Source organism: Fistularia commersonii, chromosome 16, assembly GCF_037954325.1.
Source record: "Fistularia commersonii isolate RoL2024-O1a breed Wild chromosome 16, RoL_Fcom_v1.0, whole genome shotgun sequence".
Taxonomy (NCBI): Eukaryota; Metazoa; Chordata; class Actinopteri; order Syngnathiformes; family Fistulariidae; genus Fistularia; species Fistularia commersonii.
In genome coordinates this window covers 15,104,245-15,130,151 of record NC_141299.1, presented here as the reverse complement: position 1 = coordinate 15,130,151, position 25,907 = coordinate 15,104,245, and the positions used below count along the sequence as shown (strand labels likewise).

Genomic DNA, 25,907 nt, shown 5'->3' with positions numbered 1-25,907 from the left:
CAATAACAGCCAACGAAACGGCTCCACGATCATTTATTAACATTTAAATCAACCGGGTTCTTGAAGTCGGACTTTGGTTTTATCTGTCCCTACACCTTATTCAGTTACCCCTAAAGTCCTTGCAAAGATCGTTGGGTTTTATTACTTTAGTCTTTGTGTGGTTCCTCCTTACCTTTTCCCACGGAGCAAAAGGTTTCAGCATCTGGAACGCAGTCAAGATTGCTTTGAGTCTCGTCTGGAGCATTTAGAAATGTCCTGTCCTGAAAGGTGTACGCATCCTTATACTTTGCCTGACTGCCAGAGTCTTGAAAATTCAGTATGCTGAAATTAAGATTTCAAAAATATGTCACCAATTTATGTCTGTAACTGATATTTACAGTCAGCCATAGAGACATACAACCATTCACCCATAGCTAGTAAAGTGCATAACTGCAAGTGCCAACCGCTGTGCCGAAATTAATGAAATTTGTTTAATTTTTTCAATATTTTGAGCATTTAATGAGATATACGAATCATTGGAAGTGTATGAATTTACAGTAATTTCTGATGTCATACAGTCCGCTATACTGCCTATTAGCACAGATGGCAGCCCTAAATAAATGCAAGAATGCCTGTTTAACCTCTTGAATCATGCCGTGAATTCGGCGCGGCCTACCTGACGGACAATACGGAGAGCCTATGTAAAAGTGACAGGGTGAAAGGATTCGAAAAGTGATGTATCAAATTGCTCATTGAATGCGTACAGTTGTAGTATTAAATCAGAGCTTGAAATATCAAATTAAGAGCGAAATAATCATAATAATAATGATAGTAAAGAAAAACAGCGCACACTATGGAGATACATTTAAAATACATTTGTAGGCTGATCTCACAACATTTTTTTCCTTTCTATATTGTCGGCCAGCCGGCTCGGCACTGCGGGTTGGACCAGAGCATTTTACTGGAAGTATTGGGAGCCTGGTTTGTGTCTGGTGATGTTTGTTATCAGCGTTTGGTTGTGCCTTTTGGTTTTGATCAGTGTGCTGCTGTTGGGTGCGGCGTTTGGCAGATATAGGTTAGAATGTGTATGAGTTTTGTGTTTATTGCTTTCATACTACCCTTGTACTATTGGCGCTTTTAGCGTAAGTCTGCTGCTAGCCTGCTCCTTATCATCGTCCCGTTTGTGTACGTTCCGAGCACTGTTTCAATTTAAAATGTCACCGCTTGAGCCAGACGATTTCTTAGAAACCATGGCAATTGCGTACAATTGACAAAGCGGAATGGACCTAAAGGATGAAGGTGAAGAAATCACAACTTGTGCAGAGAGCTCAAGAGAAAAACAGATAGATAGATAGATAGATAGATAGATAGATAGATAGATAGATAGATAGATAGATAGATAGATAGATAGATAGATAGATAGATAGATAGATAGATAGATAGATAGATAGATAGATAATTGATCTGAATGCTTGAGCTCAAGCTCTAGATTGCATGCTGAGAGGAGCAAAACTGTTTTAATAAAAGTAATAATCATAATAATAACAATAATATATTTGAATAAAATGTTTCTATTTGACGCAAAAATTTAGTCCTGAGAAGGTTGAATTGTTTTTTGGAGATATTGAAACGCTCCGAATTCAAAGAGGCAAGCCTTCCTTCACGGCAAAAAGTCGAGAAGGATCGGTTGCCGGTCGATGGCAACATAAGTCAAAACAGTTATCATCTAATAAATCAGCTGATTCTTTAGTTGCAGCAAGACGGAACACATGTTTGTGAATTAGAGGAACCCAAGAGGAACCATGAGGCTAAAGAAAGTGGAGACAAAGAAGGAGGAGCATTTTAAGTACTTAGGGTCGACAGTACACCGGCGATGCTGTGTCGGTTAAAGACGGCGGTCCCGAGGAAAAGACGGAAAGCGGAGCTAAAGGTAGCAGAGAAGACGACGTTGACCTTCTCTTTGTGAGTGGCGAGGATGAGCAGGGTCAGGAACGAGTCCCTCACAGGGGGATGTGGTCACAGAGGCCAGCCTGAGATGGTTTGGCGGTTGAGGACATTGAGAAATGAAGACATTGATAAAAACAGTGGGAGTCGGAGTCTCCCTTTGGACTTCATAGATGTCGCGTGTCAGAACCTATCTGCATGTCATGGCGTTCGAATAATACCACTTTAAAATGTCTTGTTAAGGCAAACAAATTCACATTGCCGTTTCCTGTGCTCGCATAGGTTAAAGGACAAATGCTATGTGCTAAGAGTGTTACCGATGAAGCAGACTCAAAGTTGCACAGTTGCAGGAGAGGGAGGTTGAAACTCCTGTTACAGTTCTCACGGACATTGCTTCAAGCCGCTGATTTAAATCAAACAAGTGGTTGGGGGACATTCATGAGTAAAGATGTTTTTGGATGTGCTTATAATCCTTTTTGACTGCATCGGGTTTTTGTTTAAATTGGCCGTTTTGTTGGACTGGAGTGATGTTTTTTGCCTTCTTGTTGGGAAAGCGTTTGGCCCTTGACCAGGTGATCGTTGATAGGTGATATTTTCTCCGACTCCCTCTGAAGCTATGGAAACTTGAATTACGGAATAGCACTACCCTGAGATGTTCATAGTCTGTGTAGTCCTGGACTTCCACTACCAATGCTGGTAATTTGGAAGTGGCGCACAGTTAAGAGCTAACTAGGTCAGAGGACTCCCACCATTAAATATGGCAGACAAGGATTTGCCAAAGGGTATGAATCGGTTGTCAGTGCTAAGCTGAGATAAATTGATCATATGAGAAGAGTGAAACCATGGCAGAGAGTTTTTCCCTTTTAAGTTGATTTACGTTTGTCAGAGTGCTGACCCAAAATCCTCCTTCCTGCCTGACGACCGGGGTGTACATGGTAAGATCGTTCTGCCTCGCTGTTATCCTGAGGTAGAACTAGGTTTGGGCTACGAGACCCCATTAGCCGGCCACATAGTCATTAGAAAGGCTGAGTCGAAGGTCAGGAGGTACTTCAAATGTCCCAGGCTACATCAAGATGTGGTAGCTTTCAAGTTTTTTTCACTTTTGGAAACCAAACAGGATGGTCCCTGTAGCTCCGCTGACCCTAATGCCTGCGGTGGAGGTCTCGTTTCCTAAAGTGGGCAGTTATTGATCAGAGGCCCGTTTACATTTCATCTTTTCTCGGTTTGGGTTTGACTAGAGAACACATTTTGTATCTTAATATTTATAGAATGTCCGCGCATAGCCTGTTATTTTGCAAGCTGTCTCATCTACTTGTCATCTACTTGCCAGGGAGTTATTGAGTAGACAGTTTTACCATAATGACAATTCTGATGACGTAGAATATTCAGTTTCCTGGAGTGAGGGGTTCATTACTCTTCTACTTCTACATTTTCTCTGTGAGAGGTTCTGTAAGTTCATCAATTCATTTTAACCTATTTAAAATTCCATTTACTCATCAGGTGACCCAAGGCTTGAAGGAAAATGTCCAAACAATACTGCAGTATTTATTAATCTATTGTTGAATTTATTGTCTTGCATGAAAAGTTGCATAAAGACTAGGCTGTGTCAAGTCAAATGTTTGTGTCAAATTTCTAAAAATTGGAATGGAATTGGCTCCACTGCATTACCAAAAAGTACATATGGCTGTGTGTGGTCTTATAGAAAGTACTGCCTTTGACTTTTCTGTATGAAGTTTGTATAATCTTGCAGAATTTTCCTTCCCAATAAGAAGGCCTGTTTTCTGTCCAGGTCTGGATGCTCAATAATTTTTCAGAACAGTACGTGCAGTATAAGAGCATTGCTACAAACTTTATCTTTACGGGAGAGCGAGCAACTTAAATCTGAAGTTGTGATGCGATGGCCATGCGGACAGAGGCAAGGTTGGATGCGACTCCAACACATCATCATGATCAATCCGACAAACAAATAAGAAGACTGAAAATCATAGAAAAAAATAAATGGGGTTGACAAAAATAGAAAAATAAGGAACAAAAGTAAAGTGAAAGGAATTCAAAGGTGTGGGTGGAATGACTTCCACTCCCTGTTCTGCCTTGAGGGATGAGGGAGGATGTAAAATGCAATGCTGCCTCTATGTGGTTTCCAGGGTTAATTACTCAGATGTGCCGTTGACGTTCCACAAAATCATTGCACTGTTTTTATACTGATTTGTTTCAATTTATAAGCATTTAGATTCCACGACACGTGTTCATTTTCTTCCTATTCAATCCTTTTTTGTTCATATTCATGTTCTAATCATTGTTCCAAAAACAGTGTCAAGTATTTTAGCCTTCTAAAATGCTTTTACTTGCAGGATGTTTTGTGGCACTCACCTGCATTGCCTTTTTGTGTCCACCATCATATGCAAGGGTAACAATATGCATCAATTAATAACTTTCTGGTCCTATTTTACCTGACATGCAAAGCCTTTTTGTGTAAATTGTTAATACAGCACTTTAACATACAATGACAAACTTCCCCAGAGAGCATAGCCTCGACCCTGCATAATATAGATAACAAGCTCCACAATCACTCAGAAATTGTGACAGGGCATCTTTGGTGTAATATAGATTAGGGGTGGGCAATTGTTTTGGATACATTTCTTATTTAATTTTTGTGCGCAGGCCAACTAGGTATCATATAAATTAAACAAAATGAAAATGGCAATTACATTTTGTTTCGGCATTTTATTTCAACTTTAAAACTATGAATGATCATGCAAATATAATGACATTATGTTGTATGGAAAGGGAAAAAAAGGAGTTTTTAAATTCAATATTGATTGTAAATACTTTGATTATACAATAAAATTCTTTATATATAAAATATTCAAAGATAGTAGTTTTGCGGGCCGGATAAAAAGGCAAAACGGGCCGGATGTGGCCCGCGGGTCTGGTATAGATGAAGGTCTGGTCACGGGCAAAAATCCAGTCATCATAAAATCAATCTTTGCATGATTTTAGGATAGAGTATTTGTCATTGATAGATAATCACAAAACATTAAGTCTGCGTGTGCAAAACAAGATTGATAATATTTGAAAGTAGTATTGTTTGAGTATAACTGAGACCATGGGTTTACATATATTCATTCATTCAGTGATAGTGAATATATTGGTAGATGCTGGAATTGGAGCTGCCAGGCAGGAGGTCTTAGGGTCTTCTCAAAGAGAAGATTTATGGACGTAGTGAGAGAAGATATGAAGGTAGTTGGTGTGAGAGAGGAGGATACAGAGAATTGAGTTAGATGGAGAAAGTTGATTCGCTTTGGCGACACCTAAAGGGAAAAGTCAAAAGAAGAAAAAGATTTAAATCAAATGAATCATGCAAATTAAATAATCTAGACTAAAACTGCACTTTTGACACGCCAAGTGTGTGTGTGTGTGTGTGTGTGTGTGCGTGTGTGTGTGTGTCTGGGTTTTAGCAGCCACTAGACATTGGTGTTCTTTCAATTCCTCCAATAGACCTAGGTTTCACTCTATTTAGGTTTTCTTATTATTGAGCATAGACTATAACAAGACTGTATAAATACTCTCTCTCTCACACACACACACACACACACACACACACACACGCGCGCAAACACACACACACACACAGACACACACTCACAAACACACACACACACACACACACGCACAAGCACACAAACACACATACTGTAGCTACACTGAGGCTTCCAAGTGGGCCCTCCAGGATATGACTGGCCAAGAAGAGGGCTTTTGAAATGGGGTATTGACCTCAGGATAGGGCATATAGACTGAAGGACTGTGTTAAAGAGAAATTTTATGCAGTGTCGTGTTAATCGTGTTATGAAATCTTAAAATTAATTGATTTGGAAACCTTGATGGCCAGTGTAATGGGCTTCATTCTGTTGTCCTGTGTTGGGTGTGTTCTAAACAAAAGGTTGTTTGAGGAATAATCCTGCCTCATCATTTTCTCATAAATGTCAAGAATATAGAATATATATGAGAAGTTTGTTTGTTTTTTAACTTGTGGTATCATTTTTTACCATTTTTTTAATTGTACTTTATTTTTATTGTACTTTATCATATTTTACTTATTGTAATTTTAATCCCTTGCGGGAATTTCCTCTCTAATGTAATTGTTATCGTTTTTTGGATTTATTTGATGATTGAAGCTTGTAATTGCAGGAGCAGAACACAAAAAATACACATGGGGTACAGTAGCCTCCTTGTGTATCCCAGTTTGCATTGAGTTGAACGGGGTGAATGAAGCAGCTGGTGACGCCATGTTTTGAGTGAAGGATGGGTGACAGCAGATGGGTTCGTAAAAAAAAAAAAAAACAGCTGCATGGACAAAATGGCTTTACAAGCCTTTCAACGTTTTAATGCATTCAGACACTGATCACTTTAATTTATTTAAGTGTTGCATGATATAACACCACGAGAAATGAATCGATCCTTTATTGTTACTAGCTACTTCATTTCATCATCGCATTTGGAATGCAATCGAACGTTCTCTTGCAGTTTTAACACCAAATACCACGTGTAATCTAGTCATTATTTTTTATGATTTTACATTTTTATTCACATGAAGTCATATCGAAATCCGCCTGTATTTGCATCTTACCAAATTCCATGTCTGCAAATCGGGGTGGGCGAGGCGCGGGCACGACGTTTCCGTTCTCGTTCTTGATTGGACAAAGAATCGAGGGGGCGGGGCCGCCGTGAACGCGCTTTTCAAGAGAGTAAGAAGCGCGTCTTCGTTCCCTCTGTCTTTCGTGCCCAATGCTACACTGAGAAGGTTGAGCCACGTGCATGCGTTAACTATTTCCATTTATTGAACTTAGACGTCGAGATCTTCGTGTTTCCCCTGTAACACAAGGCAGCACCATGGTGAATTTAGCGAAGGTAAGTCCAGACGAATGCATTTAAGCGGTTAATGCGTGCCAGTTTTTCCCGTCTTGTCGCTGGAGGCTGTGTTTACGCGTGAGGCCTCAATGGAGGAGTTGCTGCGTTATTAACTGAAACTACCGAAACGGCTGCGAATAGCTCTTGGCCGACTTAACCGAAAATAACAGGATAATTTTCATTTGTGTTTTCATATCAAGTTGAAATTGAAAATGTGTTTTTCCATCAAATCTTCTTTAAACGTCTGTTCTCCGTTTATGTCGGCCATGATGTTCCTCGCTATGCGTGCGTGTGATTTGCTAGCTTGGCCTGCTAACATAGCACTACCCAACGAGCCATCTCAAAATGGCATTAATGCGCGTTCACGATACTAGCTCCGCAATTCACAAATCCCAAAATTGCAAACCCCGTGCGGTTAATTCACCTAACGACCATCGCATTAATCTCACAATTGTATAGAATGTTGTATATCATCAATTTGCTGGTTAGCACGTAGTGTACAGAGAGATCCAAAATGAAGGTGCTGTTGAACACATCCTTAGCATTAGCTCTGATATGCTAATTCCAATAATCCGCACCTGCTTCAAAACTAGCGTCACTTAGTGTCATCAAATGTCTTTGCTGGCTGCCGTGCATGTTTTAAGCATATTCTTTGATTAGCCTGGAAAGAGTTTTAGCCGACGAGCTAACAAGCCGTCCTCAGCTCCACGTGGGTTACGCACCTCCCCTTACACGAGGTGTAAAGGCAAGGTTGCTTCATGTTGTCTGGACAGCCACAATCAAAGTTAACGTGTCACAGCGAGTCTGAAATACTTCAGTAGCCTGCTTTCATAACAATTAATTATTTTATTCACACAGTGCTGTTATTTGATTGAAATGGTAAAAAGTTGAATTTTAAGTGATTTCTTTTTCTTCCCCCTTAGGCAGGAAATAAGCAAGCAGCCACTAAGAAAAAGGCTCCCCCACCACCTAAAGAAGTCGTGGAAGAATCAAGTGAGGAGAGCAGCGAGGAGGAGGAAGAGGAAGCGGTAAAGTATATTTCAGTCCTAGTAGATTGGTGTTAATTGGTGTTATTTGATCTCAACTTACCACCTGTTTCTACAGACCCCCCCACCAAAAGTTGCAAAGAAAGCTACTAAAGCAGCAGTTGTAAAGAATGGGACACCTGCCAAAAAAGCAGAAAGTGAGGATGACGATGAAGATGATGAAGACGATGATGATTCAGGTAAGCAAGGTCACATTTCGATTTGAGCTCAACACACCATCTACAAAGTTTCTTTGAAATCCAACTGGTAAAGCAACACTGGCACAGCCGGTGAATTCTGTCAGCCTCTTAAAGTTAAAACATTACTAAAGGTGTTTCCTGGTATTTCCCACATTTCCCAGGATTTCTATGTGAGAGCAGGTTTATCTTTGGGGTGGCCGCGAAATCATAGCAGCCAAAAAGGGATTAATGGTTGATGTTGTAGTCAAAGGTGTGTATCCTTCCTGCCCACAGAGGAGGAGTCTGAAGAGGAAGCTCCCCCACCAAAGAAGACCCCTGCAAAAAAGACCCCCGCAAAGAAGACACCTGTAAAGGCAGCAGCCAAGAAGACAGAAGAATCTGATGATGATGAAGACGATGAAGATGGTATGCCCTTTCAGTAGGATTTCAATGAGCTCATTCAAATGTCCAATCTATGGTAGTATGTAGCGTGGCAAAATTGATTTTGTACAGTTATTTACTGTACAAGACATGTTCAGTTGTTGTAGCTGTTCTTAAAGTCAAGCCACTGCACACCCTCCATTTCTTGGCATGCATAATGTTGGTTGGTACTTGTGCGTGTAATGTACGGAGGAAAAGTAAATGCAGCGCTATGTCTTCGGTACTGGTTTGCGTGTGGTCTGCCAGTCCTATCCTCAATCGCTGCTACAATTGCCATTTGTCACGCTTGCCAGTGTCCATTTATAGTGGTAGAAAATCTTATGGAAAGTGCTATTGCTTTTCAGAGGAACCACCAAAGGCTCCAGCACCCAAGAAAGCAGGCAAGCCTGCACCTAAGGCTAAACCAGCACAAGAGGCCGAGGATGACGATGAAGACGACGAGGATGATGACGACGACGATGAGGAGTCAGAAGAAGAAGCCCCACCCCCCAAGAAGGCTCCAAAAAAAGCTGCTAAGCCTGCAGCAAAGGCTAAAGCTGCTAAAAAGGAGTCCTCTGATGAGGATGAAGATGAGGAGGATGATGGTAATCTTCTCTTTCATATTTTTCTAAGATGTAATTATTTTACTTCAATAGCCACATTACTTGCTGTATGATGATCAACAAGGGACTTAAAAATGATAAAGCATGATCTCACTTGAATATCTGATGGCAATTAGTTACACAATTAAGTTGTTACAATTTGCATGGCCGCATTAACACTGAAATGGTTGGTTCACAGAGTCCGAAGAAGAAATGGACACAACTCCAGCACCACCAGCTGCTAAAGGGAAAAAAGCAGGCATGGTCAAAGCAAAGGAAGAATCAGAAGAGGAAGATGATGAGGATGAGGACGAGGAGGATGATGACGAGGAGGACGAGGAGGAACTGGAGAGTGAGTAGTGTGGTTAAAAACAATAAACCTCAGTTCATCAAGAGATGGTAAATCAGCTCCATTATGACTGGGAGCAGCTTGTGGAAGTCACTTCCCCTCTCTTTCTTGGCACGCATGGGATTGCTTAGTACCCATGTGTGTAGTATGCAGAGGAAAAGTGAGATCAGCGTATGTCTTCGGTACTGGTGTGTTGTCATCTGCCAGTTCTATCCTCAGTCGCTGTTACATTCCTGCCCATCTTTTATTGTATAACATATCTAGGGTTTTTGAGCCGTATGCCCTGTGATAAAGGGTCTAGGAATCATTCCCCACCAATTAAAATAAAAAACTTATTTTCTCTGATTGATAGCGGTCACGGTTACTCCTGGGAAAAGGAAGGCAGACAGTAAGGACACACCCCCTGCCAAGAAGACCAAACCTGATAATAGCGGTAAGAACACACCCACTTGTGGTTTCCAACTTTCAGAATTTTGGCAAAGAAATTAAATGCTTGGAAGCTACCTGCTCAACTAGGTTTCTTTTTTTTCAGATTTCTGCCTGTTTGCTGGAAACCTCAATGCAACCAAGGAAGCTGATGAAATCAAAGGTGCCATCAAGAAATTCTTTGCTAAGAACAGCCTAGAGGTCGCTGACGTCCGGTTAGCCGGGTCCAAGTAAGGCATCTCTTTCTGTCCGGTCAATTCTTTGAATCTTGTGAATGCTCAATGCTTACATTTTATTCCAAAACAGCTTCAGCTATTTTAACCCTCCATTTTATTTGGCAGGAAATTTGGCTATGTGGAGTTCGGATCCGAGGAGGACATGATAAAGGCTCTAGACTTTAGCGGAAATAAAGTACTGGGTCAGGAGCTAAAGTTGGACAAGGCCCGGAAAAAGGATTGCAGACAAGAGGACAAAAAAGGTAATTTATTTTTCTGAGATCCAACAACTTCTTCATCTAGAGATCACCGATTAACGTGAGTTCGAACAAACAACTATTTATTTCACAGAGAGAGATGCACGGACGCTTTTCGTCAAGAACCTCCCCTTCACTGCAACAGCTGATGACCTCAGAGATTCCTTCGAAGGAGCGCTGGAGTTCAGGCTTCCACCAGGCATGAATGGCTCAAACAGAGGGTGAGACCTACATATCTGTGCCACTTGCGAAGAATTAGTTTGATGGTTTTTCATTTGTGTTTATGAGATTATTTTTTTTTTCTCTTCCAGTATTGCCTACATAGAGTTCAAAGATGAAGCACAGGCTGAGAAGATAATGGAAGAGATGCAGGGTGCTCATGTACTGGGAAGGTCCATCATGCTTGACTATGTTGGTGAAAAGAGCAAGAAAACCCCCAAAGCACCAGGTATTTGGATGTTTCCTGGCTTTTGTTACTTGAATAGTACATTAGTATTTCCACGTCATTTTACCTCTAATATTAATCAAGGCATAAGAATTGCTCAATAAATAGAACAATTATATTTACTCAATCTCTTTTGCCCTTGTTGAAGGCACAGGAGGAGGGAGAAAAACACTTGTGGTGAATAATCTTGCATTCAGTGCGACAGAAGAGAGTCTGCAGTCTACATTCGAAAAGGCTGTCTTTGTACGAATCCCATGCCGGGATGGTCAGCCTAAAGGGTGAGTGTGTTAATTGTTTCCATTTAGAAAAATATGTGGGAGAACAACAATTGATATGCAGCACACGTGAAGGATGTCCCCTAAAATCCCCTTCTCATGAGCTCCTTCTAATCACATCTATGATTACAAGGATTCGCACGAGAAGCAGAGCCAACGCACGGTTAGAACAGACTCGCCCTTCCCTTGGGTGATGCCCATGTCTGCTGTGCAACACGTTGAAGTGAACCTGAGGCTTTCTGCAGCCGAGATGCTCTCCAGGGATTGTTCAGCTGAAATTTGTATTTTCCCTCTTTTCCCTAGTTATGCCTTTTTGGAGTTTGAAAGCGCAAATGATGCCAAGGAAGCCCTGGAGAATCTGAACAACGTAGAAATTGACGGCAGGTCAATTCGACTGGAGTACAGCCAGAACAGCGGTGGCAAGGGAGAAGGTGGCAGAGGAAATGCCGGTAGGTGGAGATGTCACGAAGGGTATCTGGGTCAACAGAAGACCGGGTCGTGCTCGTGGCCTTGATTTTGATGAAGCATTGACTTACTGAATTTCATGTGGATTCTAAGATAGTCAAGTACTGATTTGGTCCTGGGCATGACCAGACTCTTTGTGCTTGTTGGTGGTCCAAAATTAGAACCACTTCGGTTAAGCCCTTGTCAAATTCTTTCCCAACAGGTCCAACAAAAACACTCTTTGTCAAGGGACTCTCAGAAGACACAACAGATGATACCCTAAAGGATTCCTTTGACGGCGCCGTCGCTGCCAGGATAGTCATCGACAGACATACAGGCTCATCAAAGGGGTAAGGTTTAGGAGGAAACAGCGCTTACGTTTATTTACATTTGTTGGAACTCAAAAACTAACTAACCACCTCTATCCCCTTAGCTTTGGCTTTGTCGACTTTGATAATGAAGACGACTGCAAGGCCGCCAAGGAGGCCATGGAGGACGGTGAGATCGATGGAAGCAGGGTGACTCTTGACTACGCCAGGCCCAAGGGAGAAGGTGGATTCCGTGGAGGCAGGGGTGGTTTCGGAGGCGGCTTCGGAGGAGGCTTTGGCGGCCGTGGCGGCGGCGGCAGAGGAGGCCGGGGCGGCTTCGGCGGGCGTGGCGGCGGCGGCAGAGGACGGGGCGGTCCCCGCGGAGGAGGCCGTGGTGGCCGGGGCGGCTTTGGCGGTAACTATCATTGAAGGTAGATTTAAAAAGGCAGGGACTTGTTTGAACTGTATCATTGCCAACTGTATGAAAGATACTTAATTCTTCCGCCTGGCTTTGACAACAAAAAACTCCAGAACTGGTTCCTTTCTAAGCTTTTAGTTCCAACTAGTTAATCTGGTTTCTATGACTTGATCATGTCTAGAATAAGTGTCCGCATTGTTTGAGATTTCTAATTGATGGAATGTAGATCTTCCTCAATGGCAAATGTTGTATTTAATCATAGTGAAGACTTTATTTGGTCACTGCTGTTGTAAATTAAGTTCTTTTTCTTCTAGGTGGAAGAGGTGGATTCGGAGCAAAACCCCAGGGAAAGAAAATCAAGTTTGATGACTAAATCCTTTTCAGTCATTTAACTTTTTGAATGGACTCTGGTTTCATCCATTTTCAGAGCTTTTGGACATTCCAGAAAGCATCACTGATTATATATTTAACTGTCGATGGGCATTTTAGCCCTTTATTTACACCCGTGACATCCCCCCCCACCTACCCTGTGCCAAAATGGCACCTCCTGACCTTTAAACTCATGTGAGTACTGAGTGTCCCACGTGATCCCTCACCTCTCAACCTCCACTAGTTGCTTTCCCGAAGGAATAAAACGGAATGGTCTGGCAAACAAGTGTTCTGTGACAACAAAAGCGCTCGTCTTTCTGATATTGTGTAAATTTAAACAATTTATACGATTTAATTTTACAGGTTGTAAAAAAAGGAGAAAAATCTGCTTGTATCCATAAGTTTCTTCTTTTTTTTTTTTTTTAAATGTTTGCTTTTAGGTGCGACTTTTACTGTAATGTGCAAAGCATATTTTGATAGATTTCAGTTGGCTCAGTTCGGTGTTAATATGGCTCATGTACGTTTTGGCGCAGTTGATGTCTCGACTCGGAGGATAACAAAGGCCTCTAATGTAACATAAAATTTGTAGTGCATTGACTAATTTCAGCCCATCTCAGAATCTGCTTTTCTTGTGATTGAATAAATCCTTGTAGTTGATTTTTAAATGTCTGTCCTTATTGTGAGCGTTTCTGGCTGATCTGGATGATGACAATGAAGTAAATAGTTCTACATGAATATTTGTCTGCTTTTACACCCTTCCAAATGTTCAATTACATGGGTTTCTATAATGGTTTTGGATTTTAATAGATTTTTTTTTTGTCTGTTAATCTGGAGGTTTTGTGGCCTGTCAATTTTCATTGTGGTGAATTCAGGTCTCAATTCTATGATTCGCTTTCAACAGCTGTGTTTCTGGTCATCCACTTTGGATCAGAGATGGCCGGTGCAATCTGACATTGTATCTTGACCTTGAAGTTGAATTTTATTTCTACGGCGGTCCTGAATCCTTGTATTATCTACCTCTTTAATATGGCATTAATATGTATTATCTACCTCTTTAAGTTTCTTCCTCCGGTAAGGATGGCTACAGGCACATGAACCATTTAGTTCGGCATTTCCCTTGGAGTTTCGCCATAATGAATCAACCTTTTGGGCCCAACCTTAATCTACTCTCACAGCAACTACTTTCATATAGTCTCACCATGTTGATAAATCTCTCCAGACTTGCTCTTGACCTCCAATTCCACCACCAATATACAGCTGATACTCAGTATCGCTCCTCTGCTCAAGACCCAACCACCCCAGTCTGGCTTCTTTGACCCCTCCAAAACATCTCACATGCTTTGGTCGACCCATTCCTGGAACCCCAGTAGCTCCCAAAGAGAGCCATAGCCTCTTCAAATCTGCAACCTCTAGCTCTGCCTCCTGTCTTTCATCATCGTAATTATTCCCTGGTCATGCAGCATCAATGGTCTCACTACTGTCGTATACCTTTCCTCTCATTCTAGTTGCTAGTCTTCTATTAGATCGTACCCCTGACACTTTCTCCACCCAATCCAACCTGCTTGAACCTGCCTCTTCACCTCTTGCTCTGGACTGTTGGCTTGAAACTTGTACTTGAAATACTTTTGTCGCATCACCTCATACACACACAAATTCTGGAATACTGGTATTGTATGAGGAAATCTTGAGTGGCAGAGAAGTAGGTGCAGGACATGTATGCTATCTGTGAGACAGTAATGAGTTGTGCTGAAGGGGCTACAGAAGTTCAAGATGGAGGTGGGATTCAATTGGGGTTCAGGCCGATGAACCCCAAACTCTTAAATAATTGTCACTACAAAATCATGAACTGACGGGTAGGTACCCTTTTGGCCACATGTATAGCTGGATTTTTTTGGGGGGTGGAGTTTGAATGAAATCCTTATTCCCATCTAGAAATAAAATCTGGGAGATGCATCACATGCCTAATATAAACTTAACATGAAAGAAAGCAAACTAAGACAGTGTTGTTCTATCCATCCTTGTATCCTGAAAGAGAACCTGAACATCTTCTCTGCATCCAGTCTCTGTCCCCAAACCATTCAGCATTGAGGTCTCAGAACTTTCTCCTGCACCATTCACATGTTCTCACATTTTTATATTGTATAAGATGACAGGATATTCAACTTCCTCCCTACTCCATCTGTTCCACCCCACCTCAAGAAGTCTCCCTTTTCATGATTCACCCCCCTGAACTGTCATCTTGCTCCCCGGATGCCGAACTCCCCGGCTCTCAACTGGACCCCGATAATATATCAAAACATGACATGAACAATTTTTTTGCACTACTGCTACTTTGCACTGTTGAAGAGAAGACCATCATGCTTCTATTGCACCATCTACCATTGTGGTACTACACACAGTCTTCAAAAAGAAACTTGCTACTTCTTATGCTGTCAAATATCAGTTCATGGCTGCATCCACCTCATACTTCATACCTTATAGCTGAATAGTTAGGGTGTATAACAGTGCACTTTTATATCGGATGTGTCGGATTACTTTAATTTCATGCCACCCTGGGATTGTGAGCAACATCTTCCCGATTCTTCTGTGAGTCCAGTACATGCAGAGAAAAATCACAATAATAGGACCGAATAATTGGTGGAGATTGGACCAGGAGATAATTGTTGAGCAGTTGGCATTCTTTGCCCGTGGTTTGTCAGAAGTCCTCTCTCCAGCAGGTGGCAGTCAGCAACAGAGGAAAAACTAGTCTTTAATTCTACTGTGACTTCAGCAGCCTGTCCTCCAAGTCAACAAGAAAAAATGTGTCAGAAAACCCTTAAACGCTTGCGAAGTGATACACTCTAAGATGGCTGCTCGTGTCACATGTCCTCAGGTCCTACAAACACATTTGGTTACAATCAATATTTGATTCTTCAATGAATATTTGAAAAAAAAAAAGGCAGTTATTTCTGTTTATTGTTCACTGTTTCCTCATGTCAGGGACGAGCTTGTCTGTTCCCTCTCGGTAGTTCCCCCCTGCGACTGACACTTGCAGGCAAGGACGTGTTGTTCCCCCCGAGGCCACGGCAGCTCAACAATGATCTTTGTTCCTGAAGGTGCCTTTGCAGGAGGTGCTGATGATGGGACCAGTGAATGGAGATTTGTTACTTCCTGCCTTCCAACGGTGCGAGCGAGAGAGCGAGAGAGTCTCCCTCTGCTGAGTCCCATCAGTCGTCTGGTATAATTCATGAGAGATCATAAGCCACTTGTTGATGCGGACAACAATAACAGAACTTTGAAGTGACTCCAAATTAGACCTTCACATCTTGCAAATGTATCTGATAGATTTTTTTTTTTTCTTGCGTTATATGATCAGCGAGTGTGACGAAGAATCAATGGGTCATTGTGAACGCAGAGAGGATAGAGGCGAGTGTTTTATCTCTTTTGTCCAGTTTCTGGTCTAAATAAGTCCCTCTTTAACCGGAGTATTCTGCACAGTCCTCTCCACAATGACTCTTTGTCCCAGTCTTGGTTTCCTACGGTGCAGTTGTACTACGGAGTTCCATTGTCTTCAATATCATGGAGTCCGCTGCCAATAGGGACACACCCATTGATTGTCCTAGTCGGGATAAATCAGATTTCTAGGATTTAGGTAGCCAAAACGGGGTGACACTTGATTCAGACAGGGTTTCGACGTTCTCTCCTCGTCTACGTGGCTTCCTTCCAGGTTCCTTGGTTTCCTCCCGCGGTCCAAAAACAGGTTCACGAGACCCCAAAGTGCCGAGACGTGAAAATGAAAGAGCAAATAGTTGTTTGTCTCTGCATGATGAATGCTCGTACATCTATACATGTTGTGTGGATGGTTGTACATCTCGAGAAAACATGTGAAGAGACTGAATGGCGGTCGGTTTATAACATGATCTGCTTCAAATCTTTGTACTTAAGACCTTAAAGCACTTGATAGCCTTAACCTTGACAATTTATATTTTATTGTATTTCTTGTTCTCCCTCCTTCCTACTATTATCTATTATTGTTATGTTTTTGCTTGAAACTGGCACGACTATTTCCTTCGCCCTTCGGTATAAATAAAGTTATCTTCTAAGAGGGTGAACAGTTGTAGTCTCTATAAGACCTGCGAATGAGGGGGTGAATGTTGGATTTTTCTGTGTGAGTAAATGAGTGGGAACGATCTTAAGTCTGTGTGACTTGTGAAAGAGAGTGAATGGTTGTATGTCTCTTTTTGTGGCCCGGCAATCAACTGGTAACCAGTCAGGGTCCACGACTCAGTGACGGCTGAGATTGGCTCAGAGCTGTAAATAATGACTTAATGGTTGAAAGGTAACCGATACCAAGAACTGATCATAATGAGTCCCCGACAACTAGATTGGGGATGTTCATAAACCTGATAGGAAGAAAAAATCGTAAACCGTAATTTTCGCACTATTGAGCGCCCACACTTAATTTGAAAAAAAAAAAAAAAAGTACGGAAATAGGCCACACTTGTCCATTTGTAACATGAGATAATTTGCCAGAAAGATTTTTTTTTTCAACTTTTAATTAAATTTGTGCTGTAACTACTTTTATTTTGAACAGGAGCACACCTCATTAAAATATATATATATATATATACACTGCTCAAAAAAATAAAGGGAACACTTAAAAAACACATCCTAGATCTAAATGAATGAAATATTCTTATGAAATACTTTGCTCTTTACACAGTTGAATGTGCTGACAACAAAATCACACAAAAATGATCAATGGAAATCAATTGTATTAACCCATGGAGGTCTGGATTAGGAGTCACACTCAAAATTAAAGTGTAAAAACAAACTCCAGGCTAATCCAACTTTGATGTAATGTCCTTAAAACAAGTCAAAATGAATCGGTGTTGCTTCCTGAGTGGACACTATGATTTCACACAAGTGTGATTGACTTGGAGTTACATTGTGTTGTTCAAGTGTTCCCTTTATTTTTTTGAGCAGTATATTTATATATATAACAATCAATTGGTCATTGTGAACGCAGAGAGGATAGAGGCAAGTGTTTTATCTCTTTTGTCCAGTTTCTGGTCTAAATAAGTCCCTCTTTATAGTCCCTCTTAAGTCCCTTAAGCCCCTTTAAGTCCCTCTTATATATATATATATATATATATATATATATATATATATATATATAGTTTATTTTAATGAGGTGTATATTCATATATATATATATATATATGTATATATATATATATATATACAAAAGCCTACTGCCAGGAAAAGTCATTGATCACTATCTTCATTTTTATTATGCACTCTAAAACCATTAAAGTCGTCGTCTTGGGTGTCAGAGTTAAAAGAGCCTAAAAATGATTTCGTAATCACTTCCTTATTCTCTCGTCGTGGCGCTCGACATCACTTGTGTTGACCGTACATGTGTTCTGCAAGGTCTGCGAGCGTATCTATTGGTCCAATCTGACCAGGTTAAATCATTTTATGGCATGAAGTTCATCAGCCTGTAAAAATGCGTAGATTAGCTGCATCATTGTTGAAGCCACAGTGTTAAAAAAGGAGCGACTACTAGTCTGGAAATTCCAGTAATAAGTGATGGGACACATTTTGTAAAACCCTGTCCTTGAGCTTTCAAACACCAATAATGATAATTAAATATACCCTTTGTCATCAGGCACTGACAAACCACTGATAAGTCAAACATCTCGATGGCCCATTTTCAAAATAGTCATTTATAAATAACTTTGGATCACTTATTCAGTTGGGTAAAAAAAAAAAAAAAGTATGATTCACAGACACGTCACTCTTGACATGCCGCTTTTGTTCTTTTTAAAAAAACAATCCCCTGACAGAACCCAGAATAAAAAGAAAAAGAGAATACACGTCACAACTGAATTATTACTTTATTTGGCTGAGAAAAAAGGGGGAAAAAAGTTTCAAAAAGTCAACACGCCAAGGGATAGATAATTTATTTCGACCGAAATAAATGATCTTTGCAGGATCATTTTATTCGGACTTTTTAAAACCTTTCGTCAGTCTGTTGAGCACCAATCCCTAACTGGGCAGCAGACGTGCGTGTATCTTTTTTTCTCAAGCTCTATTATTCATTAATCAATACTTAAACAGATGCGCTGCAATGTAAGAATTTCATTGTACAGGGAAGCACATTTCCAGACCGTACGCACGACAATAAACGCTTTGACTCGTGAATTTTATAGCTGACCAAACGTAGTAAGCGCTGGCATTTCTTAAAAAATTTGCATTTCATGTCTTTCATGAAGTTCGCTGTAACTGGCTGGTTGGAAGGACAGAAAGAAAGACGGATCGGCCTTTAGTTCCAGGAATGCTCTTTTTAATTCCCGTCAAAGCAGCGACTTTACTACTTTTTAGTCACACCAGTAATGGTGGTCTTCCTGTGGCCTTTGAACAACACACACAAAAAAAAAAAAAATAGAGGAAAGGTGTGAAAAGTTGCAACTCCCTCTATTCGGCCCATTGACCACACCAGGATCAAAAGCCTCCTCCAAATAGTGTTAACAAATATGCCCCCGCTCCGAAGGCAATTTAAAAAAAAAAAAACCCGGGTGTGTAAACCCAGTCAAACAGTGGAGTGGAATAGCGTCACCGTGGTGGGAAATTTACATTAGATGACGGCGCATTTCAGCAAGTGCTTCATACGTGCGGTTCCTCAGCCGCGGAGCTGCGGCCCATCTTGCCTGGGGATTTTATATCTTTTATTTTAATTCAGTAACTGGAGAACAGGAATAAAAGGTGGTAGCGCAGACGTAAATCATTGTTTCTGCAGTCACTTATAACCACGGGGACAGATTTCAGTAGTAGATAACTATAACCTGGAGGCTGTAAACGTTGCTTTATTCTGCTGGAGTTACTTTTATTTTAATTCTTATAAATGCGGCATTTTAAATACCAGATCGAACTGGTTCATTTGCTCGATTGCGGATCGAGTTGCTTGTTTCTCGTGTCGCCGACGGGCCGTATAAACATCGAGAGGCAAACCAGGAAAAAATAAAATAAAACGCTTCGCATTCATTTGAGCGATGATTTACAGTAAACACGGTCTTGTGTCGTCGCCCATTGTGTTTTCAACAAAAAGAGCAGTTTATCCTCGGGCTGCTGGAGAACGCGCCCGTCGTGAAAAACAAAATAATCTGTAGGCTGACCCTTTTTTTTTTTTGTGGGACAGGTTTAACCTCTGAACAAAATCAGCAGTATTGCGTGATAATGAAATACGCACGTGACCAACGGGAAAGCTAAATGCTAAAACTATAATTTGATGATTGATGGTTAGGAAAAGGGTTTCTGGCGTATTTATGATTATATGTAAAGTAACCGCGGGGTCAAAGGTGCGATCAAAGTGCTTGGATATCTTCCCGGCAAAGGAAAAAGCGAACAATATAAACTTGACATTCATTCCTCGACACCTTTGTCACTTTCTTAATTGTCTGAGTATATACAGTATGTATTCTTTACCGTCAAGTTGTGTAACTGATACTAAGCTGTTAACAGTTGACACTATTGTTGGTTGACCCCATAGATGTTGGATGCCGATAAATCCAAACACAAAAAGACATATTGGGACAGTTTTTTTTTTTTTTTTTTTTTGTATTGACTAAAACTGATTTGACATTTATTCCAAAATTAAAGCATATTTACATTTTTTTTTTTAAACTTTACAACATTTACATCAATACCACAGTTATTACCCACTGCCCGAAGCTTAATAATTGCTCTATACACCCATGCTTTAAATTAATACAACCCCCCCCTCACCGCCACACACACTTTTAGAGACGGTTGTAGAGGGGAGTCAAATGAAAATCAAGTCGTACCGGCAATCGTGCGAGTGAGAAATGTCATTTTTCAAACTTCTCACAGTCTCTCGTCAAGTATAACAGCACATTCAAATCCAAGGACGACACGTGAGTTACAAATCGAGACTGCAGCAGTACGGGAGAGTAGTCGATGTCCACATTTGGTTGGTCACATTTTAGAAAACAAAAGAGTGCAAGAACTTCTGAAAAGGAAGAAATGTTAACCGAGGAGCAGTAGATGTACTTAAAAAGATGTTAGGAAGAGAGATTTCAAAGAGGTAGAGAGTTTCGTTCTCTTTGCTTTACGGTATTTAAAGCCGCCGCTCGATGATTAAAAACAAAGGCAACAGCCAACATTTGGCGTGGAAAAACCAAATACTGGTTTAAGGCATTTGCAATATAGAGTGATGGCTTTTCAGATCCGGGATTAGGAGAAAAAAAATCAATAAGACAAAAAAAAATGTTTTCAGCGTATTCACATTCTCGGGGTTCATTTTCGTCAGGGACAGAGCGCCGACTCGGCGCCGCTCGGTTTTCGGATTCCAGTGTCGGACAAGGCGGGATGGGACGACCGGGTGATTAATTTTTTTTTGTTTTTGTTTTTTTTTTTTTTTCCCGGGGAGAAACGTCGATCAAACATCGGGCGAAGGGACGTTACACAAACGATATATTTATAAAAACCAAAACCCTGCATCGGCAAAGCAACTCCGTACCTCCCCCTTTGGGTTTTTGATTTTAAAAAATCCACGCTGACGTCGAATGTCATATGAATTAAAAAAAAAAAAAAAAAAAAAAAAAGTTGAACGCGTTTGCAGTCGAGTGTATTTTTCGAGGAAACGTCTTGAGAAACCGCAACGCTACGCAGGGAGAGCTAATGCAAATACTGTCTCGGGTCACTCTCTGCAGAAAGGAGAGTTAAACCACGTGTTTTTCCATTCGCCTCCAATTTTACGTCACGCTGGTAAGACCTTCCGATCGGCATCTTCGTTCCGCTGATCCGGCCCGAGCTATAGGATCTCGACCTTCTGCGAGCAGACCAGCTCGCCGTTGACCAGGTTCCACATGCGCATGAGGTCCGACGGGAGCAGTTTGTGCACGACGATCATGCTTTTAAAGAAACACGGTTCCCGGTTGAGTTTGCTGTGCTTGTTCCTCACCAGGCCGAACGTCTTAAAGGCGTTGTGCTTGACGGGGGTGACCTGGAGCGCCTCCAGACACATGCCTAAAAAGACGTCGTCTATGGGATAGAGCTCCAGGGTGTCCGCCACCGAGTGGAGCCTCCTGGCCAGGTCCCCGTCCATCAGAAACCCCCCTCCGCCGGCGTAAGGAGGGTAGTACGTCTTGTTGTACAACGCCTGGGGGATGTAGTACTTGTTATCTTTCCTCCGAATGGGCTTCGCTTTGACGATAACGTCCCCGACGAACAGATTCCTGGCTTGGCCGTTGCCGTCCAAGAACTCGAAGATGTTCTCCACGCTGACGAACACGTCGTCGTCCCCTTTAAAGATGTAGCGCGTCCCCGGGCAGTAGGTGTGGAACCACTTCAGGAAGTGGGTCTCCTTGAGGGTGAGATTGAAGAAGCTGTCCAAGAAGTCCCACTGAAGGATATCCCCGTAGATGTAGTCCTCGTACTCCACCAGCTTCTGGTGGTTGGCTCTCTCGGCCACGCTGGAGGGTTTGCCGAGGAGGAAAAGGGTTTTTATCCTCTTTCCGTCCACCACTTGCTCTTTCCCCCAGGTTCTTCGAATCACCTCCCTGCGGTCGTGCTGAGTGGCCACAGATTTTATCACCATCAGCAAATATATCTGACCTGAGCACTTCTCCGGGTGGTTGAAGACCATGGGAAAGTGGCGGCAGTGTCTGTAGAGCATGAATTGCTTAAAGTTGTCCTCCAGACCCCTGAACCAGTCCAGACCGGAGAGGTTGCGGTTGACGCTGCAGTTGGAGGCGGTCACGTCCCAGGAGCGAGGCCCGTCTTCCGCGGCGAAAGCCGGTTCCTTGACGGCGGCCGGCGGACGGCGTTTGCTCGCCTTCCAGAATCCCTTGACCCTCTGGAGCATCTTCTCCGGGAGCGCCGGACCCGCGTCGGCTCCCTCGGTGGCGTCCATGCGAGCCTGGCGCTCCAGCTCGAACATGGTCATGTTGATGTTCCCTCTCTGGACGACGGTCAGCGCCACCGCCGCCAGGAAAAACATGACACTCACCCTCTTGTAGACTCTCCAGCGATCTCTGTTGTTCATCCTGGGCGACGACAAAGACGGCATTTGTAAAGTTATGTAACTGGAGCTCACGACCATTAGAATATCATAAAGGTCCCGGAGAGGAGCTCTTGAATTTGTTTACAAATTACTGGCCGAGAAACGGGGGTCTCGCACGATTTTGAACCTTTATGTCAAGGTGTTTTTTTCAAGGTCTCCGACAATCAAACATGATGAAAAATGTGCCCGTCATTTACTACTTTATTATCTTTTATCATTAATGATTTATCTATGAATGGCACCTATTTGTTCACTTCTTTGCAGTTTAGATTAGACATTGCTCAACTTTTAAGACATCAATCTGCACTTTATCTACTTGCGAATTCCGTCAATACCGCCTACATTTCTTCTGTTTTAAGAGCTCTTTGCGATATTATCTTTATTATCTATTGTTGCGTTTTGCTGAATAATAACTCCATTATCCAGGGAAAGAACTACATAGGAAAATAAGCACAAAAGTGGACCATAAAAAAATCTTGAAATGAATTTACTTGAGTGGAATATGTGTTAGAAACTTAATGTTTGAAAGGGGGTTCAAGGTCAGAGCAATAGAACAACCAAATGGGGAGGAAGTTGAACACATCACATCATCATGAATAAACCATGCAATGCGTAGAAGGACATGATAACGTAGGTTATAAAACAGTTTTTTTTTTGATATTCAAAGAAGAGAGGGGGTGTGAGAATCAGGTGGCACACTTATTTACTCATTTACCGCAACAGCTCGGAAAGTTGAAGATGGGGGAGGAAATAAAACAAACCTCATGTTTCCGTCTTGTCATTCATCACCCACCCCCACCTCCCAGGTAAGACTGGCTTCTTAACTTAAGACTTCTTTACTTTTTAAGGACACTACGATCATCGCCCCCCCTCGCTTCCCCCATCACTCATTCGCATGATCAATATTTCAAATCGGCGTTCCGACGCGCAGATGGTGCTAAAAAATAAAGGCTTGTAATCCGAATTTAAATTACTATTACAACCGAACTATAACTCATTGGTTTTTTTTATATTTTTTTCATTATGGATATATTTTATACATTTTTTTAATATTTTATAATATTATTATGATGATGATTATTATTATTAGGTCCTATTACTGCGCATGTGCGTCGAGCGCCGAACACGTGAAAACTCCAATCGGAGGAAACAAACTGAAACTTAAACTAGATAAAAGATATTTAAATAAATGAATAAACGAGCACTTACATTGTTCTTTACTTCCACGGATGAGACGATCCGCCCGCTGAGTCTGAAAATGGAAAGGAGAGAAGATGTGGAAACAACCAGCGTTGACGCACGGAGAGCCGCGGGAGTCTGACGGAGAGGAGAGGCTGGCAGGGGATGGGATGAAGGCTGGCTATCCTGCACTCTCTCTCTCTCTCTCTCTCTCTCTCTCTCTCTCTCTCTTTCTCTCTCTTTCTCTCTCTTTCTCTCTCTTTCTCCCTCTCTTTCTCTCTCTCTCTCTCTCTCTGTCTCTCTGTCTCTCTCTCCCTGCGTAAAGCCCACCCATCAGGAACAATGGAGCCAATGTTCTCTGCCCAGGATGCCCCTTTCTGTTATTATTAGTATTATTATTTTCATCATCATCATCATCATTGTTATTATTATTATTATTATTATTATTATTGTTGTTGTTGCTGTTGTTGTTGTTGTTGTTGTTAATATTGGTAATAGTAGTAGTAGTAGTATTCCTATTATTACTATTTTTATTATTACCATTATTATAATAATATCTATTATTATCATCACCATTATTATTATTATTAGTAGTAGTAGTAGTATTCCTATTATTATTATTATTACTATCATTATAATAATTATTATTATAATCATCATAATCATCATCATTTTTATTATTATTATTGTTGTTGTTGTTATTAGCATCAAATTATTATTATTATTATTATCACTATTATTATTATTATTATTATTATTATTATTATTGTTTCTTGTTGTCTTAATAGGGCTGTGAGCGATGGAATGAAAAACTAAAAAGAAATAACATAAAAATATATGAAAATATGTTAAATATATTAATCATATTTTGAATGGTATTTAAAGTTTGAATAAGCACTCTAATATCTGAACTAAGCTGCATTGTCTTTTGAAGATTGAATTTCTTAATTTTGTCAAACATTGATAACTTAAATGTTCACACCGTGCAACAATGTATTACTTCCATTATATTCTTGTTTTCCAAATCTTCTTCTTGTCGCAACTGGACCAAATTATAAAATATATATATATATATATATATATGTGTGTGTGTGTGTGTGTGTGTGTGTGTGTGTGTGTGTGTGTGTGTGTGTATATATATATATATATATATACATACATATATATATATTATATAATATATTATAAATAGTATACTAAAATTAAGCTTTTTTTTGCCAGAAGCTTTATTTGATAAAAGATAAATATATTTGCACTTTTAAGAGAGAGAGGAAATCTATTTTGTTTATGAATTAATGTTTTCCTGATCAGAAGTGTGCGATCCTTTCATTTCCTTTGACTATTCTTAACTGAATGTCTTTAAAAATGGCACAACAAATGAGTTTAAGCTACCGAAGTAGTTAAATTGAAATCACAGATTATTCTATTCATTGATTCATTCTCTATACTGCTCACCCTGCACTTTGGTTGGTAGAAGTACAGCCATTCCCCTTCTTATTGACACACCAAATAGAAATACACCCATAATCCTCTCATTCACGTCATATTGAAACATAAAACCATTCAATCGTCATAAAGACTTACAATTATTTACTCGTCATACAGACATGCAACTATTTACTCTTGCATTCAGATGTTATGTAAAGACAACCATTCATCCTTTCATTTGTGGCCAATTTCGGATCTCCTGCCTGTTTTTAGACTGCGAGAGGAAAGCAAGACGGAGGAAACCCATGCAGAGTCGGGGAGAATTCAGAGGCTCTGCAAAGAAAAGACACCTGGTCTGAGAACCTTGCTGGCGTCAGGAGGGATTTCTAATAAATTTATGTCATGGGAGACCATCTGCTACGTGACTTTTGACTGGAACATGTTATTTTAATACCTCTTCAGATTTGTATTTTGACTCCTCCACTGGTTTTAGTTCTTGGTCCACATTTCGGGTGATTTAGTTGGTGGTCGGCCTCGACCACCTGCACCGTTTTGCCGTTTATATCCCGTCGTCATCTCGTGTTATGACATGTCATGAGAGCATCTTGGAACTTTGGGAAGGTTTGTCCTCAGCATGTTGCCATGGTGACGTCAACGTCCAGTTATAGGGT

At 41.0% G+C, this 25,907-nt stretch overlaps 2 protein-coding genes and 2 non-coding genes across 7 annotated transcripts; 3 read left to right on the top strand and 1 right to left on the bottom strand.

Moving 5' to 3' along the window:
• The first annotated feature begins 6,182 nt into the window (after positions 1 to 6,182).
• On the top strand, positions 6,183 to 13,228 carry nucleolin (nucleolin multifunctional protein). Of its 4 annotated transcripts, none has more exons than XM_086161137.1 (16): positions 6,183 to 6,831; positions 7,755 to 7,859; positions 7,936 to 8,056; positions 8,330 to 8,461; positions 8,821 to 9,060; positions 9,257 to 9,409; positions 9,759 to 9,839; positions 9,939 to 10,062; positions 10,174 to 10,310; positions 10,399 to 10,525; positions 10,616 to 10,752; positions 10,898 to 11,027; positions 11,328 to 11,473; positions 11,692 to 11,818; positions 11,902 to 12,191; positions 12,509 to 13,228. In XM_086161137.1, the coding sequence occupies exons 1-16, from the start codon at positions 6,814 to 6,816 to the stop codon at positions 12,565 to 12,567; spliced, it is 2,127 nt and encodes a 708-aa protein (XP_086017263.1). In that variant the 5' UTR covers positions 6,183 to 6,813; the 3' UTR covers positions 12,568 to 13,228. The 4 variants fall into 4 exon arrangements, with proteins under 4 accessions (XP_086017263.1, XP_086017265.1, XP_086017262.1 ...); XM_086161139.1 differs by having other exon boundaries at positions 11,902 to 12,207; XM_086161136.1 differs by having other exon boundaries at positions 10,895 to 11,027.
• LOC147226055 (small nucleolar RNA SNORA57) lies at positions 8,612 to 8,748 on the top strand. Its single transcript, XR_015107330.1, has one exon. It is a non-coding gene; the product is annotated as a small nucleolar RNA SNORA57 (small nucleolar RNA).
• Positions 9,505 to 9,639, top strand: LOC147226054 (small nucleolar RNA SNORA57). Its single transcript, XR_015107331.1, has one exon. It is a non-coding gene; the product is annotated as a small nucleolar RNA SNORA57 (small nucleolar RNA).
• Positions 13,229 to 18,428: 5,200 nt separating the features above from the next.
• b3gnt7 (UDP-GlcNAc:betaGal beta-1,3-N-acetylglucosaminyltransferase 7) lies at positions 18,429 to 23,964 on the bottom strand. The gene is made up of 2 exons (XM_086162365.1): positions 23,839 to 23,964; positions 18,429 to 22,612 (listed from the first exon to the last, which is right to left on the bottom strand). Coding segments are annotated over exons 1-2 (1,236 nt in total). The 5' UTR covers positions 23,841 to 23,964; the 3' UTR covers positions 18,429 to 21,378.
• Between the last annotated feature and the right edge of the window lie 1,943 nt (positions 23,965 to 25,907).